We start from the raw sequence: 19853 nt of genomic DNA on the forward strand, positions 1-19853 counted from the left end.
AAGCAAAGTGGCCCACAGCTACCCCAGAGATCAGAACCAAAGAGTCAGTCCAAATCATCAGACTCCAGGTGTGAGACAACAGGCAATATTGCCTTGTCCTTTTACTGAGACTGTTTCTCTGGCATCTCTCACCAGTGCTAAACACATAAGGAGAAAGATAATAAAGAGCCCAAGTGGAGGGAAATAATGAAGACTTGTGAGGTTTTGTTCAGTTGCAACAATCTTGCATGTTTATTAATAGAAGGTCATCATGTATAAATATATAATTTGAGCTGGATATGGGCGGCATCTCTTTAATTATCTGTAGAAAGAGGGTATTCATTATGTAGATAGTAAAGGAACATCATTCACCAGAAAAGCGACAGAAAATTTCAAGCAAAGAAAGGCATGAACTGATATTTTTCCCTGTCTCTTGCTTGTCATTATGAGTCATTTCTACAGAGTCTCTCTGTGTATGTGCAAGCGTGTATATATTTTTACACATAAAACCATAATATCTGTATGACTTATATAAAATCATGTGTGCGCTTCCTTGGTAACTCCAAAGGCAGGCAGAAGCTGGAAACTCTGTTAAAAAAAAAAGAAAAAAAAAAAAAGTTAAATGAATGCAGAGCTGACCCGGCTCAGTGTGCAGTGGCTGAGGGTAAAATAGAATTTGGTTTCACAAATTGAACTTCCTTTCATAGCCAATGTGTCCTAAAGTGCTTTACATACAGTACAATGAGAGTGATGCCGGGAGTAGAGGCAAACACAGCAGTCATTGTAGGCACAAAAATAGCTCACATGTAGCCTTCTATATTAGAATCTGTTTCAGCAGGAGAATGCTGGTCTTGGGAACATTATTAACTCTAGATGCATCTGTTTCCTTGTTGCCAAGGGATGTTGAACTTCTCCCTGGACAGCCTCTGAGAGGATGGCTTCAAGAGTGTCACACCTTCCATTCTCTTTAAAAAACCACACTATTATCACATCCAAGTCCTCACATTTGACAGTGTATTTATGACTGTGTCAGTCTTTGTTTTCTTTTCCTCCATCTTGGACATTGTCTGATTGAGACTGCACATGATTCCAGACTGTTATTCAATCAGAAGACTGGATAAGGGCCAACAACAGCATTACATTCAGCCTTTTGCATTCATTGTATGCATTGAGTTATATTGCAGAAGAGTGTTTCATTGTTTCTAAGATTCCCAGTCACCTCAGTCCACCATCATGCAAGTTATCTCCCAGGAAATTACTACGTCCAGGGAAACTGCTATTTGTTATATGGTATTTATATACTATAGTCACCTTTCCTCTGTGCATTTTTGACTGATTTCTGAACTTGGACCTGAAACTTTCCCACCTGGTTTTAGGAATTCATGTGAGCTAGTGACTACTTGTGAGTTTTTCCATGTTAATCTCTGTGTTTGTTAAAGGGATAAAAGCATCTCCACCTGCTAATTTTGACTAGTCAGGAATAAAATGTCATCCAGAGATTCAATTGGAGGTTCACCTCTCTGCTTTCGGGGTCTGGTATGGGCCAAAATCTAAATTTATCAATTTTGAAAAAAAACCACAATGACTCTTCATTACTAAGTCTGTTACTCAGTGCAAATGGGAAACTGGAGGTCAGCATAGATAGATGAAGTCACTACTGTGAGCAGCACTAGATTCAGGAGTGAAACTAAGTTCTTATTCACATCCCTTCCTTCCAGCACAATGCAAATGTCAGAACCTTGGAAAGTCTACTGAATGCTTTAGGGTTCGGTTTAAGCCGAAATATATAAAGACTGCATCCAAACTGACTACCAAATACTTACTTATTTTGTTTCTTTCATTAAATCGTCATTATTTTAATGCCCTGATTGCTCAAATCAGGGGGATCTGAAAAAATCACACAATAGATTCCATCCAGACTGCGTGTCTCACTTTCCTTTCCATGGAAACCATGGCACAGGAGCCTTGATGCAGTCCTGAATCTCATCCTAATATGAGCTCAGGGACAGAGAAACACTGTTGGGTCTACAAGCTGTTCTGTACTCAGTTAAGTTTGGGAACTAATACTGCTCAACCTGACCCCAACTCATATGTAAATGCACTTATAACAAAGTGTCTTCCAGTTACATGAGCTTAAGGACAAGAAGAATATGATCCTATTAATATCAGCACAGTAATTAAAACCATTGAAATATATATGTGGCAGAAATGTCCCAGAATACCAAGGCCAATATTAGGGTACACACTGAGATTGTTTGGCTGATGTACTGTTTTATCAGAAGGCACAATGCTCTCCTGAGCTCACCTGACGTTATTGAGTTTTGATTTCCAAGCCTTCAACATGTTCTGTGGCAAGTATAGCAAAATCAAATGAAACGTGATGGCTGGGGGTGATTTGGCATATAATCTGTTGCTGACCAAATTAAGTGCTTTGAAAGAAAGGAAAGGGGATGTGACAGCCGAAAGAGTTCTTTAAAATGTATACTTATGTATTTGATGTGTACATTTGAGAGGCAATAATAAAGAATTCTTTGCAGCTTTCAGTGCTTAAAAACACTTGAGATGAATCTTTGTGCCCTGAAACCAAGAGGCATGGTGTAGGATATGGTGGTTTTGTGTCTTATGTGTTTAGGCAGTTTCACCCTCACTTAGTTCTTATTTTCATAAAAAATAGAACAGAGGTTTTTAACAACAACAATGGTTCCTATTTGTTTGGCACGAAAGAGCAGATCCTTACCTGATATGGACTAAGATATTTTACACCATCTTTAAAACAGAATTGCATTTATATGAAAGAGCTCTTGCTTTTAGATTAAAAAGCTGTGGTTTTTCTGGGATGGACTGTGAAACCTGATCTAGATTTCCTATAAACCTCAGTAGACGCAAAGACAGAGGGAACTGACGTCCTTTGGGCAGCAGTATTTGCTCCTTTGGAAAGGAAATTCCTTGCTGAATACAGTCATCAAAAATCGTATCTACATCTTCAGTAAAGCAAAAACTACTGTGGATTCTGAAACCCAGGTCAGTCCACTTTCTGTAATGGAAACTCACAAGCCACCAGCAAGGCTCTTGCCTCAATTTGAGCTCTTGAAGTGACTGTGGAAGACAACTTAGGCTTTCAGGCTCTTCCAGCCTGATTGGATCACATATTGGTAGGAGAATCTTCCTCAAACCTGAGACTCACATGCTATTTGGAGTTACAGATATTCAACTGAATGAGCTGTGTGGTTGCAGAAACATAAAAAAAAAGGATCACCTAGAGATAGACATCTCTTAGCTAAAAATGTTTCATCTCATAACAATTGAACCCCAAAGATACAAAATATGTTGCTATGTGCAAGATTGTGACCTCATTACATGACATGTTTCAACCATCTAAAATCTTTAAAGCAGATGATTTCCCCATGATCCTGATTGTTCAAGGGATTAGAATTCTCTTACATGCATTTCTAAGGAAGCTGGCTTCCAACTGTATGTAAAGCTAATGCTGGCATATCTTAAGTCTCAATGTCAAAATATGCATGTAAATACATGTAGAAACTTCTCTGTTCATCTTACGTACTTTTTCAGTGTAGATAAGTTCACAAAGGTCATGACATCTTTACATTCATCCCATTATTTCCTGTCACAACATAGTAGATGATAGAGCTAGAAGGTTTCCATGAGGAGCCTCTGCAGATGGAGCTGGAACATTTAGTTCAGATTCCTTGATTAATTCAAGACTGTGGAATTACGTCAAGGTTCAGAGACCTGTTACTCCATTATGGACTCTGGGAACGCTTACGTATTTTTTGCCATTTCTCCCCATGCACAACTTCTTTGACTCAATGCTTTTACCCCTCCAAGCTCTTGAATCTAGTTTCGTTAAGTGCCTGTTCAGAGCTTCTCCAGAAAGGTAGCAGTTGCCTTACCCACCCAGTTCTTTTCTGATAACCTCTGCATTTCTTATCCCAACTCATTTCCTCATCACGACTTTTCTAGTTCTTCCTGGAAGCTGTAGTTCTTTTACCTTCTTCTGCCTTCACCATGAGTTAGAGCTTTCCCTTCACCCCTGCATTCCCTCTTAGTTTCTCTCTCTTCCCCCCTCCTTTATTAGTCCCTCTTTTGAACATTTCTAAGCATTTTTCTCATCTGTTTCCTCCTAGAGATCTGGCACTTCTACTTTCTGTATTCAAATGTACCATTTCCTCTTCAGCTAAAGGTCTGGAGGGATGAACAGCCCTCAATAACACCTATCTTTCAGCATCAACTGCAGAGGTACCTGGGGCTCCTAGATTAAATGGATACATGCAGAAAGCACAAAAGATGAAAAATTTTCTGTTCTAATTTCAGGTCCAGCACAACCCACCAGCTGGAAATACAGGAAGAGACCTCTTCACCCTCGTATTGCAGTCAATGGAACAAATAGAGTTTGAATCTTTGTATTACGCTGTCATTTGTACTATAACTATTACTTTTAGAACATAGAAAGGTACATGCAATGCACAATTTTCCTGAGATACTTGAAGGGTGTCTGAGAGAAAACCAGCTCCCAGGTGTAAAAGTAATTTTAAAGCGATGAAGACCCTACACTTTCCCAGAGAATGCACGTTTGGGTTAAGACACACCAGACAGATGACCTCTGGTTTTGTTCCGTAAACTTATTAATGTGAGCTTGGCTCAGCAGTTAACTAAAACCATAAGTATGCTCTCTCTTTGCTTTTGGAGCCCTGAACAGTTTGACTATCCTTGTTTATTTCCTTTGTTGTCCCCATCTGCGCGTCTAGCCTTAAGAAGACAGACCACTCTATGGGTGATTTACTATCCTGGACATAAACAGACAAAAATATATATATATATATATGTATAAGTTTAAAACAGTATAGGAACAGGTCTAAGTTTTATTACATTCATAAATTCTAGGATGGATTTAGAAATTTGGCTGTTAAGGAAACTGAACATATTTGCAACATCAGTAACAAATAATGCAGGTAGAGATATCACCTATCAGACAGGAAAGAACTGATATATTTGTAAAATATGTAGACAAACAGACAGAAAGGGAGCAAAACAGGCAGAGAGACAGACAGAGAGAAAGAAAAAAAATTCTTTAAGGATACTATGAAGTTATTATAAGAGAAAGCTGATGAGGACCATTTTTGCACATTTTGGCTGTAGAGTATCCTCTTTCTCTGTCTACAGTATTTCCACACATGTGCATGTGTGGATGCACTCACATATGGTCTCACAGCCCCCAAACACACACACACACACACACACACACACAGAGTCAACACTTGATCCCATGCCATGCATTTGTCAGAATGAGGCACGTGAAATCAGCAGCATTAATGCTGGACCTTGACTGTCATTCCCTCTGGCTACTTGGAGAATAAAATAGGAGAAGAATGTTTTTTTTTTCTTAAAACAAATATTCATCTATGCACACAAATAAAGTACTGAGACTGTGCCTACAACATACATTGTTCAGAATGAGACTGGGTACATCTTCAGAAATAAAACATGCCATGGGATATCACAGTCCTCTGAATCTGAGCACTGCCTTTGCCATTTTTTCCCCTGAGGTTCTAAAAGTCCATGTGAAAAGCGACCAGTGACTTGGGATACTAACATCACATGCCTAATCTCCATGCTTCATCCTCTCTAAAGTTCAGCAAACAGCTGCGTGCCCAAATACAAATTAGCTGCTTAAGTCTTTTTCAGACTTGGGCCTGATTTTCCGAGAATATGCACTGACTGTGACTACAATTCTGGGAAGACAACACTCTCCAAAAGCTGGCTTAAAATCCATCTTTAACCTTGTTAAATTAAGTTAAAGTCCCCAAATCCCAAACTGGATATATATTAAAAAAAAAAAAAAAAGAGTGGGGGGGAGGGTTTTTTTCCTTGCACACAAGCCCTAATTAAAAGGAAATTATTCTGGTTGCAAAGACAAGCACTTAAATATTAAGAGCTCCCAGAATTGAGGTTACGTGCACAACCTGGATTTTCCTTTGTTGTACAGATGCATTCTAATTCAGACTTTAATTACATGATCATTCACAGAGTAGATGGCATGTGCAGTGCTGTTTGTTGACTGTAGAGGACCGAGGGACTCTGCCTCACATTTCAAATACACAGAAGAGTGGAATTTTAGGGGCAAATATTCTCTCAGACCATACCTCCAGTTCTTTTAACTCATCCTCCTCTCAGATCCACCCCTTCTCACTCTGTATTTCCTCTCTCTGTTCCAGTCCTGTATCTGATTTCATTTTTTGTTGTTTTTTTTTTTTTTTCTCGATTTGTCTCTTTTATCTTGCCTCAGTCTTTCAGTGGTCAGTTCCTGAGTTTACCAGCCTCAGAGCTCTCTGTGTTTTACCAGAGTTTATTTTTCAATGTTTTCTTACATCACATTGAGTATTTTAACCCCTCTCTTTTCCCCATTATTGTACCACAGACAGTTGCCCTTTAGATTTGTCTCCCTTCCCATTTCTCTCCATTTTCCCAGATTCCTCCTACTGAGAAGCAGACTGCTGTGTCTCAGCACAACCTTTCCTCCAAAGCTCTCTGTGGCTAACTGGGTCAATGCAAATAAATAACTGGAGAATTCTTTAACCCTGGGTCCAAATGGCATGGCACCAAGTACCCATATGGCTAAATGCTCTTTTCCATAAAAAACACATTATCCTTGCCTGTAGTGCCTATTGAAAACTCCATGATGGTCTGTGATGACCTCCAAGCTGCACCCAGAAGGTGCCTAGGAGGCTAATGAGGACCAAACCCATGTCAAAGACTGTGCTAAGGCAATTAATGCTTTTCTCAAACTTATGCTCTGAACTTGGATCATTTCATGGTGCAGATACTATCTTTGACTCTGAACTTCAGCCTGTTCCCCAGTTGTGTCTCTTCTGAATCCTTTACAGTGATACACCAACCTCCTTGTTTTTCCAGCTTGCCTGAATTTCCCCCCAGCTGTTTTGTTTTAGGTTCTGCTCTAGTCTCACTGTTGGATCTCCCTGTCGGCCCCTGAAAGCACAGGGAAAACAGACTCCCTGCTTTTGTTTCAGGTATCCAGATTCTAATTTTTCCTGGCCTGTCCCGGCCCTGTGCTGCAATGACAGGAATAACTCTTGTCTGCTGTAGCAAACCCGGTGAGAGCCGAGCCACTGGGGAATCTGGTTTTGGAAATCTGCATCTCTAGTGAGCATGTGAGAACTGCCATTTTCCCCAAGGCTTTTAATTGGCCGCTTTGGGGCAGATTTTCCCAGAGATAGCAAAAAAACTTGAGAAAGAGCTTCACCTCCTGACAACTCTTAGTATCATGCTGTAAAGCATGGGGACAGGGGAGCTTTACAAACATCTCATCTGACTTAATTCAAACCAGTTCTCCTATGGGTTGTTCTCAAGGATTGACAAATAGTTCCAGATGAAATTTTCATGAAATAATTAAATACTTTGAACTGGATACTGGCGCCCAACTTAGAGTTTCAGCCAAAACACACAAAGTTTATCAATGCTGAACAGGATTTTATTATACTAAGACTCAAGCAGCCTTTGTAATTGGTGGTGCTACCCACTCCTATTAAACCGCAATCTGCCTTCCTCACAGGGGCGCTGTGAGCATTAATTTGTTATTGATTGCACAATGATTTGATGATGAAAAGGTCCATATTAACATGAAGCATTATTGTCCCTACAATGCAAGCTTGCTTGCTTTCATTACTCATTATGTACAGGGACATACCTATTATGAAAAGGGATGTGGAGATAATAAACTTGATATTCTTTTCAAAGGACTAATACAGCATGTTTACAGTGTTTAAAGCACAGGTAATAGGAATATTCTGGAGACCTCTGTTTAAATAGCAGAATCCATTGAATGGAGTATAGTGATGTATGTGCATGCATCTGCACAAATCCTGTCTCTAAACACACATGAGAACACATGAATACACACTCTCTCCTATTTTTCTGTTCTGTTTTAACCCTGGGTTTCTATGCAGTCTTCACTTCGCCACCTCAAACGCACCAGTGCTATTTAATAACAAAGTGACTCCATAAACAAACTCTTTTTTTAAAACACTGATACCTTTTGTTGCCTATATCCTACAATCCTGTGCTAAACTCCTTTGGATACAAAAAATTTTTCATTTCTCTCCTCAATCAACCTTCTTGATTCTAACTAAGGCAGAGGGGGGAAAAAAAGCAAACAAAAACAACAACAAAAACTAAAACAAACAAAAAAACAACCCACACTGATTCAGGCATTAATTCAGGAACCAATCTTGCAAATGTTCACATGGGTAATCCTTCCTCAGATGAATAATCCTTCTGACCACAACAGACTGATTAACAGCAATGCAGATTAAGGTTTTCAGGATCGGGCCCATCCCCTGATGCCTGGGTTCTCACCCGAAGTTTAGTGGGTGATAGTCCCTCTCCTTTTGTTCGATGTATTAGGGGCCCACATGCTGCTCTCAATTATTTCATTTGATTACGTAGCTAATATGTCCTGATCCTGTCAGCACTCCCTGCAAAGCCTAACAGGCTGAAGTAAACAATTCCAGCTGAGTTACAAGACTTGGCAGGATCGGGCCCTTTCATAGAACCTGAAAGCTATATCTGAATTGTGATCAGAATGTGTGTCTTTGCTATTAACAGTCTCATGTCACTTAAAAAAAAGTCTTAATAAAATAAGCTAGCAGAAAATCTGTAAATATATGAGCTGATATAGCTAGCTAGATCTAAAGAAGAATAGACTGCTATTTAAAAAAAAAAATCACACATATTGTTTATTTACTTGAAGCAAAACTTGCCTGCTATTTAGTTTATCTATTTAAGAATAAAATTCACACTTTTTTTTGGTCTTTTTGGAACAAAACTTGCCTGCAATTCTTTTTACGTGTTACAGCCACCGATGGGTTTGTGTGCTATGGGTCCAGGAGTTTGAAGTTCAGTAGAAGAATCCCCCTCCAGCAACCTTTCAGCCTATTCCTGCCTTTCTTCTTTACTTGCTCGTTTCCCGGAGAATGAAGACAGTCAGGACTGATGTATCACTGTGCCCCCCTTGCCTGCACCAAACGGTGTTCATTAAAAACTTGCTGCTAGCAAGGGCCTGATCCAGCCCTCCTGGAAGTCATTGGAAAGCTGAGTATTGACGTCATGGGGACGAGGAGCATACTAATGCATGCGAGTACCTTTACTTAATGCGGGCAGTCCTGTTAACAACACCGAAGTTGTTCACAGGATTAACAGCAATCAATCAAGCCCTTTGAAAGGCACATTAAAAGCCAAAGCCTGGTCTGCAAACCCTTTCTCATAGGAGGTGAGTATATACCTGTGGCTGATCCTGCTGCATCCTTCTGCCCCTGGCCTGGCCATGTCAGTGCATTTTCCCAGCTGTGCTGATTTGGGGTAATATTTCTTCCGAAGAGGTAAAAATTGCTGGCAATCTACCCCCAAAATAAATAGTGTTTATGTTCTGAACAAAACAAACCGAACAAAAACAAATAAACAAACCAAAACCTGAAAGACACTCACCAGAGTGAGAAGCAGGAGAAAATGGGGCTGCAAATGGTTTTGGAAGGGGACTGTTTTTTCCCTGCAAGTAGGCACATTAAACAAAAAAAAAAAAAAAAAAAAAAAAAAAAAAAGAAAAGAAAAGAAAAGAAAAGAAAAAAAAAAAGTAAAGTGCTTTATTTGCTTTATATTGGTTCCAAACAGATAAATAATTTTTATTCTCTGGGAGAAACTGAAGCCTGATACAAAAGACCTTATTCTTACAAAATTTCTGTGGACTTCTTTGCTTATGGATTGCTGAACTGGACCCACTGTGATTACACAGGGAACATTTCTCACTTGGGAACTGTTCAGCAAAGGCTGGTTTATAGATAACAATTTCACTCCTCCTTTGCCTCTATCTTTTTAAAATCCACTACAGCCCCTTGTACATGTGTAAAGGTGCTTATGGGGTATAGCTTATTTCCACCCACAGCAGCAGCTGCGTTCATCTCCGAGCCCTTGTAGCAATATTTGTGTCCGTATTATTTCATCCTGCCACCCCTCACAGCTGTGCCTGTGCACCAGGGGGCTGTACTTGAACAGCATCCATTTCTAAATGACTATACTTACGGCGCTGTGAAAACAGGGCGTGGACCAGCTCAAAGTTTCAAAAAATAGAGATTGTTATAAAAGGGAAACCCGCACTGAGCAGCAAAATGACTTTTTCTACTCCCCTATTCTTTTAATTGGCTTTCGTTTGGGATAAGCTATGATTGCAGGCAGTGGCCTGCTCGTGGGCAAGGTGTTAACAGAGCTCTCCCTGGGATGGATCAGTGCCGGATGCTGTTTCACTTTTTGCTGTAGTGGATATTCCCTCTTTTAAAAAAAAAGGTCTTTCTTTCACTGAGTCCTCCTAGCTCTATCATGGGTGTGGTTTTGGGGATCAGAAAGAGTGGATATTACGATTGTTGATGTTGGTGTGTGTAGGGGGGCAACTGAAAGATTTTGTTTCATGTGGGTTTTGTTGTTGTTGTCATTCTTCTATCACAGTCCAAGGCACAAGGCAGGATTTGAAAACAAGTGAGTCACAGGGCTGGGAATTTGGGAGTGGGGCTGTCTGAGAAGGGTTTTACCCTCCCAGCAGCTCCTGGGCTGTCAGATCTCCGCGTCTGTAGCCTTTAAAGGTTGCAGGTGTGCGCCCAGGAAAGGAAGACGGACAAACTCTGCCCCCTCCCTCCAGCGCCGCTTGGACCCCAACACACTGCACGCCTGGCCAGGCGGCAGACAATGCGCGGTGCCTGCCACCAGCCCGGCACCCGGCGGCCGACGGCCGCTGCTGCCCGTCAGCGCCCGGAGATGTTTAGAGAGCGGTAAAAGGCAGCGCAGGGTGCCGGGGGCTCCGCACGAGTGTCGCCCCCAGGTGCGGACCCCGGGGAGGTGGGACGGGGAGGCTCCGCGGGGCCGGGCCCGTCCCGCCCCCCGCCCGCAGCGCTCCCCCCGCCGGGAGCGGCGGCGGCCCCGGGGAGGGGCACAGCCCCGCCGCCCCCCCGATCCACCCCCGCTCCTCTCCTGGCAGGGCACGGGAGCACTTTCAGGCACAGCAGTAGTTGGAATAGCCGAGCCACCTTCATTGGGGTGATTTTCTTTATTTATTTTCTTTTTTTTTTTTTTTTTTTTAAGGGAGGCGGATGGGGGCGTGGGGGGGGGGGGAGTGGGTAGGATACTGCCTTGCCTCTCTGTTATTAAAAAAAAGCCAAATAAAGTGAAAAAAGTGGTAAAGCTTGCTCCTTTTTTGTTTGTTTGTTTGTTTTTGAAACAGAAATTAAATATATATATACATATATAAATTCCGATCAATAAAAGGAGTAGGAAGGTTTGAAATTTTAGACTAATAACCTCCTTTCCTCCCCGGCTGACCCTTCCGTTTACAGTCACACGTGTTACCTGCGCTCCCGGGGGACGGGTGCCTGGGGTAGGGGGATCCCGCTCCCAGCCCACCCCCCAAGCCCCCCTTCCCAACTCCCCGGGGCCGCCGCCGCCTCCGCCGCGGGGATCAGCCGGCGGCGCCGGGAACAATGGCCGGGTGGCCCCGAGGGGCCGAGGGGCTGCGGGGGGTTGCGGGCAGCCCCCTGGATACGGGGGGATAGTCGGGGGTCCTGTGGATGCAGCCTGGCCGGGAGGGGAGCGGGGGTTCAGGCCAGGTAACTCGTAGGCTGCTCCGAGCTCGCCTGCTGGTGTTTTCTGCGAGCTTCATCCCCGCACAGCTTGCACGGCAAGGCAGGGGAACGGGAGAAAAGGAAAACCGGGGGGGGAAAGGAAGGAAAAAATTGCTCTGAGCACACGCAGAGCCTTGTTTTGTTACTGTCCGGATTACTGTTATTATTATTTGGGGGACAAGGGGGAGTTGTGTCCTTAATCCGAGGCTCCCTGCCCTCCCCACCTCCAGATGCTATGAAAGAAGAGCTGATTTCGTCTCCACCATACAGTACACTTTGTCTAGAGAGCATTGTTCGGACAAGCAACTCCCGATCACTGATGACTACAAAATGCGATTTATGTTTCCATCAGACAGACAGAATATCCTGATGGCTTGAAAGTCGGGCAAGAAAATCTTATCTAATCAATCCTTTTCCAATATACAAACGCACACACACACACATCACACACAGCCCGTATAGGAGATAACGCCCGCACTGACTGTACCTAAAATAAATATCAGCAGCAGGAAAATTAACAACAGTCATCTCGATATTTTTTGTCTCCCTCCGAAGAGCTACAATAATATAGTTTGCGCTTTCCTAGCTTGATGTCATCATCAGCGGCATAATCTATCGAAAAAAAAAGCTTAAAGAGCATGCATTTTTTTTTAGATGCAACAAGAACAGATATAGTAAAGAGAGCTTGTAACATCACAATCACAACAACAACAGCAAAAACAACCTCTAAGCCCGGGGATTCATCCGTATCTGAACTGCTTTTATTATCATTTGAGAAATTATAACAAGAGTAAATAACAAGTAAGAGACAACATAATAATAGAAAGAAGTCAGAACACCTTGGGTTTGGTTTTTTTTTCCCCTCTCAAATAAAAAGGCAGATTACCCGATGATCACTGAAATTATAAGGACAGCGATTGATCGGAGGGCTTGCAAAGGAAAAGGAAAAAAAAAAATCATCATCATTGGTCCTAAAAACGCAACCGTTCCCCTTTGCTCACTTGGCACAATAGAAATTGACTGTCTCTCAAAGAGCCATGCGCCTAGTGCTATTTATAGCCAGGGGCTGTGTTGGAAGATACCATTAAGCTTCTGTCGGGCAGACAGACAGGGGGGTGGTTGGATGGGAGGAGGGGGTTTAGCCAGAGTAGAGGCAAAAGCAATCCCCCACCCCTAGCCTCCCTTCCCAGTACACACACACATCCACACACTCACACCCCACCCCCTAGTCTGGCTGGGAATTTGAACCGATCCAGCCTGTTTAAACGGAAAGGACACAGATCTTCAATGTAAAAAAAAAATCAGATCAGACCCAGAGAGAGAGAGAGAGAGAGACAGAGAGGGAGGAGTGTGTGTGTGTGTGAGTGTGTGTGTGTGTGTGTGTGAAAGAGGGAGAGGGAGCGAGAGAGCGAGAGAGAGGGAGAGAGAGGGAGAGAGAGAGGGAGGGAGAGAGAAAAGAAGAGGGGGAAAAAAAGGAAAGAAGATTTTCTCTATGTATATAAAGATGGCCACGTTAGCAAACGGACAACCAGACAATACCAGCCTGAGTAGCAATCACAGCAACCCCAGCACCAACGGGCATATGAACGGATTAAACCATAGTCCCGGAAACCCATCCACCATCCCAATGAAGGACCACGATGCCATTAAGCTCTTTATTGGGCAGATCCCCCGTAACCTGGACGAGAAAGACCTCAAACCGCTCTTCGAGGAGTTCGGGAAGATCTATGAACTGACGGTGCTGAAGGACAGGTTCACTGGCATGCACAAAGGTGAGTTACCTCCTGAACTTTCCCGGGAGAGATCAGAAGAGGAAGGCAGGCTCCCTCTCCCTCCCTGGCTCTCTCTTTCTCTCTCTCTTTCCTTTCAATTTCATTTCATTTTATTTCATTTTTGGTTGGCCCGGGGGCGGAGGCGGCAGGCTGGGGGGGCAGGGAAAGAAATAATAGACCCATCCTGGGAAGAGAAGAGCGAGAGGCAGGGCAGGGAGTCAGCTTCCTTTGGCTTATTTATTAGTATTTTTATTTCTTTCCCCGCTTTTTTGAGGGGTGAGAGGCTGCTCCCGGGGAGCGCCGGGCGAGCGGCGGCGCGGGCGCGGGGCCGGCGGCAGCTGTCCGCGGTGCTGAAGCGGGAGCGGGTGCTCAGTATTTACCTTCGGGAGCCGCTCATCATCAGCCCAGGGGTGTGTGTGTCCGTCTGCCTGTCCCTGGGTTTGCTGGGAACCTCTATTTTACAACTGTTCTGCATCTGGCACCAGCGCCTTTCCTTTTTCTTTCTTTTCTTTTTTTTCTTTTTTTTTCTTTCTTTTTTTTTTTTCTTTGATAATACTTATTTTTGCTACTGTTACAATTATTATTTGTAGTCCTCTAAAAAGCAAGAGGTGGAGGAGAGTGAGTTGCTCCGGGGGGTTATTTCATTTTGGCTCTATTCAGCATGGAAACAGGGATATAAACAACAATAAAGAAACCCATCTCAAGCGGGGCAGGGGTGTGTGCACAAAATCCCGAGATGTGTGTGTGTGTTTGAGAAGGCAAGCCAGGAGGGACAGGTGGCAGTTTAGTTCCAGAGGGGAGAAGTCCCTGAGCAGGCATATTCCAAGCACTACTTTAATGCGCCCAAAGTCCATCCCGGGAACTTTTTAGGTTTTCTTTAAAGGCAGCGGAGATGTACTCCCCACGCCATGCCTCACTCGCTCCATCCCTGCCCGCTCATTTCCCTGCTTAGCTTAGGCTCTCCGGAGGTGCATTTCAGATTAGATGGTGCTACGTTTTGGGGGGTGGGGGAGGGTGTGTGTGATGGGGAAGAGATGCTTGGATCCTCGGGTAGGAAAGTAGGACTCGCAGGGAGGAAGTTGAAGGTAATTTGCATGGTAGCCCCGCTTAGAAGCAGGAGAGACCAGGGAGTGATATGACCCACCTTATTAACTTATATTCTGTATATGTGTGTGTGTGTGCGTGTGTGTGTTTATTTATGACATAGATATTTATTTTAAAAAAAGAAAAGGGAAAAGAAAAAAATTGCATCAGAAGTGATTGGGGTGTGACTCCAGATATAGTGCAGGAGGAGAAAGCGTTTTGCACGGGGCTACGAGGAGAGTGGAAGTTGCATCTTTAACAGGACAGCTTCAGTACCAGTGTCTAGTCCAGCCTGGTAGACTCCTGGCAGTGACAGTCACGGGTAATGGCATTACTGGCTTCCCAGCTTTCCAGATGCCTTGGCAAGTTGTAAATCTTGAACTTAACGGCATGTTTAGCAGGCATCTCTTCCCCCTTCCCACTCACTCCCCTCCTCGCTTCCAGTGTCAGGAAATGTGAGTGAAAATATACCCTGACAGTGCAAAGTATCAGTTTTACACAGGCTAGAGAAAATGTTCAGGGCTCAGGGACCAGGCACTCAATCTAAGTTATAGGATATTTCTTCCATCCTTTCTTGCCGGTCGCTCCAAACACCACTCTCATATTTAAAATGATCAGTGTAGCTCTTTCGAACCTTGCTTTCTTTCCAGACTAGCTTCCTAGAAACCACATCAAGGTCTGATTGGCATCATTTAAACATGACACCCATACTATAATAATTATTCATAATAAAAGTAAAAATAATAGTAAGAAGTGCAGGGAAGGAAAGGTCCTGGGAGATTTTGTCTGATAGTGATAGTAGCCACTGAGCTTGTGTGTATGTGCATGTGTTTTCAAAAAATCATCTAAAGCTTCTGTAAAATAAATATAACAGCAGTAAAAGCTACACTGAGGAGAAACATTCAACATACTGTAGAGGAAATCTTTGAGCTAACATCTAGATAAAGTATTTTTTTTTTTTTAGTGGTGGTGGGAGGTTATTCTGATTTGTTGATGAGATTTTATTCTTTTGTTATGTTTTATCTTAAACCTGAAATTAATGAATCTATGCGCTAACTTTAATTTCTGTTTCATAGAGGTGAATTCTCCTTCTTTCAGTTCAGTTCTGCTTTTACTGTATGTCTGTATTCACAGAGACAAACTCAAGAAGGGGGAGAGAGAGGGAGAGAGAGAGAGAGAGAGAGGAGAGAGAGGGATCATTTATCTTGCTTGGATGTGTTTAACACATATCCCTGAATTAAGCAAGATACTAACTTCATTTCCCTCATTTCATTTCTGTTCCAAAGCTGCAACCTAGGAAAAAAGCCAGGTGGGGAATCTTGTCACTTCATCAAACCAGATTGCATGAGTTCATCTCAAAACAAACAGTCATTTTTAACCTCCTAGAAGTTTTGGACTTTGGAAAGAAAAATGATGATGATGATTGTTATTTTGCAGGCTAGGGTTTGAGCAAAGCTTCAACAGACACCGAGTTGCCAGTATTTCAGAGATCGGTTTTATTTAGTACATCCGAGAAGAGTTTGAACTCCTTTCTAGCGATGCCGCTGATTTATTAGCTAATCCTGATAAAAATGTGCCTCTGGCTACCTGGAAAAAAATTACTTTCTTGCCAGTAGTGATTAATTACTATTAAGTCAAAAAGCGTGATGGGGCTTTGAAGGATGAGGATTGTGTTTGGCTTTTTTTTCTATTATTTTATTTCATTTTATTTCATTTTTAGTCTATTTTTTTCTCTTTTCCCTTCTGTAAATGCAGTCATGTGAAGCATTGTATTCACTCAGATCTCCTTATTTTGGCTTTGCTTTGCAGGCATAGGTGAAGAATTGCATAAAGATAGTCCAACTTGGCTCACAGGGGTAGGTTGGCAATACAAAACCCCAAGATGCTTTCCATAAGAGATGCATAATGCTTATACATTAATTGATCCATCACTCTCAGTTTATTTCATTCCTAATTCAGGGGATGAAGCTGTGGCAGTGGCATACCCTGAAGGGTTAATAGTAGGCTGTAGTTTATTTAAGTGTAAGGAGAGCAAACCTTGGGTGTGGAGGGGGAGAAAGTGGGTTTGTGCTGGGAGGAGGAAAGAGACAGAAATTAGCTTAAAGTAAAAACCCAGCAACCAGAGTAATTTCAGGTGTAAATCCATTGAAACGAGAGCAAAGGATGTGTATTCTTGAAAATATTATGAAGAGATCCTATTGCGGTGCCCCTGTATAGAAGGAGGAAATTGAAAATTAAGAACCTGAAGACAAAGTACATGACTCTGCCCCCCTCCAAGAAAAACTATCACAAAAGGAGAGTGAAGTTCCAGGTTCTTTCACCAGCAGCTCTGGCTGATACCAGTACAGATACCAGGGAAGAGGCAGGGGATTATGATTCTCTTGCAGATACGCAAAGAGAGAAAGGGTACGGGGGAAGCAGCATGTGGGGGAAGGCGGGAAAGGCTTGCCAGATCCCCGAGAAAATAAGCTTTCATGGCACGAGCATAGCTGCTGCATATTTCCCCCATCCTCATTTCTCTCCACACGGGGCAGGAACAGGCTCCTGCTGTGGTACTTTGCTCTAGTGTTGGGAAGAGGCTGTGTGCTGAGATCCACGGGCAGAAATCTGCTGGGGCTGAGCTGACCCACCCACACACACACATATACGCACACACATGCACGGAGTTAGCTAATCACACTTTAACAATTTAGCAAGACATTCATTCATAACTTCCCCCATCTTATCTAGCAGTGGAGTATGCTTAAAGGCTGAGTTACTGGGAGACATAAAGGTTAGTGCTCTCAGGACAGCCATATTATAATGCATTATCTTTGAAGTCATTTAAGGCCAATTTAAGTGGTATTTAGTATAATATTTATGAATTAATGTAATCTAAATATAGGACTGTCCCCATAGGTTTAAACAGTCTTTTCTATTGAAGCTTGCTTGTACCCAAGGCCTGGAAAGTGTTTTAATTTAAAACACACAGGTCTCCATAATATTCTATTTAGGAAGTCAGAAGAAATCAGCATCCCACACTTAACTGAGATTTACTCAAACACACACGGGAGAGTGCACTTAAAGAGTGGAGATAGTGAGCAGTGGGAAAGCAGGAGTCTTGCACAGACTTGAGAGTAACAACATTGTTTCAACCCTTTTCTAGGGGTGGAAAAAGCACAACCCCCCCAAACCCTTCTTGAAATCCACTACTGCAGTCCTCTGGTTAGGATGTTTTTCCTACCTGACCCAAAACTCACTCCGCAAGCATTCAAGGCAGCTAGAAAAATACAGTATGAAGAGAATAGTTTAGTTCTTTCACTGCTTTGCCTTCTCAAAAGTATAAATAATTTTGAAATTTAAGACATCTCTGGGGTAGGGAAACAAGTCTTCCATTCATTATATTCTGTTCTGTTTGATTACAAAGATAGATGATAGAAAAATTAAAACCTTGTTAAGTCTGAGATGTTTATGAAGGTTTTGGGTATGTCAGAAATTCAAAGGCGCAGTGAAAATGAGTATTCAGTTAAGATGATGTATTTGTATACATGTAGAAATGTATATATTTGTGTGTGTATACATACAGAAAAAGAGATGTATACACATTCATGTGTATAGCCTTTGGGAAATGGAAATTTAGTTGAAAAGAAGCACAACGCAATACAGGTGCTGAATAAACTCCTCCATAATTGAAACATAAGACTTGCCTGGCTGAAAGCAACACATACAGCATTTAGTATGGTAGTAAACCAAACAAGTTTTAGGGAGGTAAACGCACAAATAAACTGGAATAAAGCAGAGGAGACTTTATGCCTTAGGTCTAAAAAACAACCCCTTATAACAATCAAAATGCAATTGGACAGCTTGATGGAAGAGAGGAAAAAGCAACCCCCTGTACATTAAAATCTCCTGTAGAGATGAGTGTCTATGTGTTTTGATAATGTCAAACAGATAGCTCATATTGCTTCATAAATTAGAAGGGTATATGTTAACTCTTTTTTTCAGGGGTCTGGACATGGATTCTGGTTTCTAAAAGCAGCTGCAGCCAGTTATGATGCTGTTGTTACGGTTGTGTCAGCATTTCCAATACAAACTCCAATTTTCTGGAATCTCTTGCTTGGTTGTTAAGTTTTGCACTGAAAGCTGTTCTTCAGCTAGCCCCACCACCATATCAACTAATCATCCTTACAAGATGGATTTGTTTAAAAGTTACACTGATGTGGAGAAAAGAAAGAAATTAAAGTTTGTGTTTCTAGTGCTTTTGTTTCTTCTCTTACGTTTCTCCAGGTCAGACTTATATTTTCTACACTTTCATGGATTGCAACTGTTTTTGTCCCTCAATATGTTCACATACTGGTGCCTTTGGGCATTTCATGGAACAAAAAAATAGGGATTTATTTTTTTCTTAAAAAAATTAACGAGCAACAAAAATAAAATTCCATATTATTTACTTGGCCCTACCAAGGTTTTAATTAAAGAGTGATTCAGAAACTTACTAATTTCTGAAATATAACAATAGAAGGAGGGAACAGTTTGGTTTAGTTTTATGTTTTTTTCCTACACCCAGCCAGAAAAGATGGGGAATTTCAACACTGAAGTAGAGGGAAAAACTGAGGGTCCTTGTCACCTTGGATGAAAAGCATGGTTCATCTGGTCCTGTATGCCACATCGGCTGGTGGCCAGTGTCACAGACAGGGCTTTCTTTAGCTGAGGATTCCAATTGCATAGCATAATAAAAACCAGGCAGCTGACGGAATAGTCTTTTAAAGGAAATTGTCAGAAATACCTGGAAATTTCATCTGAGTAGAAAGTGAGCGAGATCGCAGAAAGTGTCTTGTGCTCAACCGAAAAGTGGATTGTACCTGTCAAGGAGGGCGGGCAGAGGACTCTCTGCTCATGGTGGTCAACAGCAAGGGATTGAAGGGGTTGGGTGGCCAAGGAGGGTCTCCCCTAGCCCTAAGAGCTGGAAACACGTAGCCACATTTCTCAGCAAGACATCAGGGTGTTTTTTATCATGCATACCCTGTGCGCAAGCATACCAGCCGCACTGACCCGACAGACCATAACGACACTAAAGGAGCTGTTACCGTCCCTCCCGTCAATCAAGTGTGAACCGAGGCGGGTTTATGCGACAGACAGTAATGGTTCCAAGGGAGAAAAAGTGGGGGAGATGATCTGGGCTGTTGGACCGCTTACCTGCATTTAAAGTAGAGAAAAGCCTCAGATGCCCAAAGACTCATATAGGGATTGGCTATAGACTTAAAGTAATATTCCAAAAAAGCAGGAGACTGCGGAGCTCAACATGACCTGTCCATCAAGTGCTGTCTGGTTTCTGCCCTGTAAG

At 42.4% G+C, this 19853-nt stretch overlaps 1 protein-coding gene across 15 annotated transcripts in view; it reads left to right on the forward strand.

Moving 5' to 3' along the window:
- The first annotated feature begins 12878 nt into the window (after window positions 1-12878).
- CELF4 (CUGBP Elav-like family member 4) overlaps window positions 12879-19853 on the forward strand; it is a 701489-nt gene continuing 694514 nt past the window's right edge. For 4 of the 15 annotated variants that reach the window (XR_010427009.1, XR_010427010.1, XM_064643104.1 and 1 more), the window contains exon 1: window positions 12880-13447. Coding sequence is in view for 13 of the 15 variants with exons in the window: in XM_064643104.1 (XP_064499174.1) it covers window positions 13168-13447 (280 nt within the window). In the remaining 2 variants the exon portion in view is untranslated. Of the gene's footprint in view, window positions 13448-19853 lie in introns of all 15 variants that reach the window. The other 11 variants (XM_064643109.1, XM_064643110.1, XM_064643114.1 and 8 more) reach the window with 5 other exon arrangements.

The sequence above is a fragment of the Pseudopipra pipra genome, chromosome Z (assembly GCF_036250125.1).
Source record: "Pseudopipra pipra isolate bDixPip1 chromosome Z, bDixPip1.hap1, whole genome shotgun sequence".
Lineage (NCBI taxonomy): Eukaryota > Metazoa > Chordata > Aves > Passeriformes > Pipridae > Pseudopipra > Pseudopipra pipra.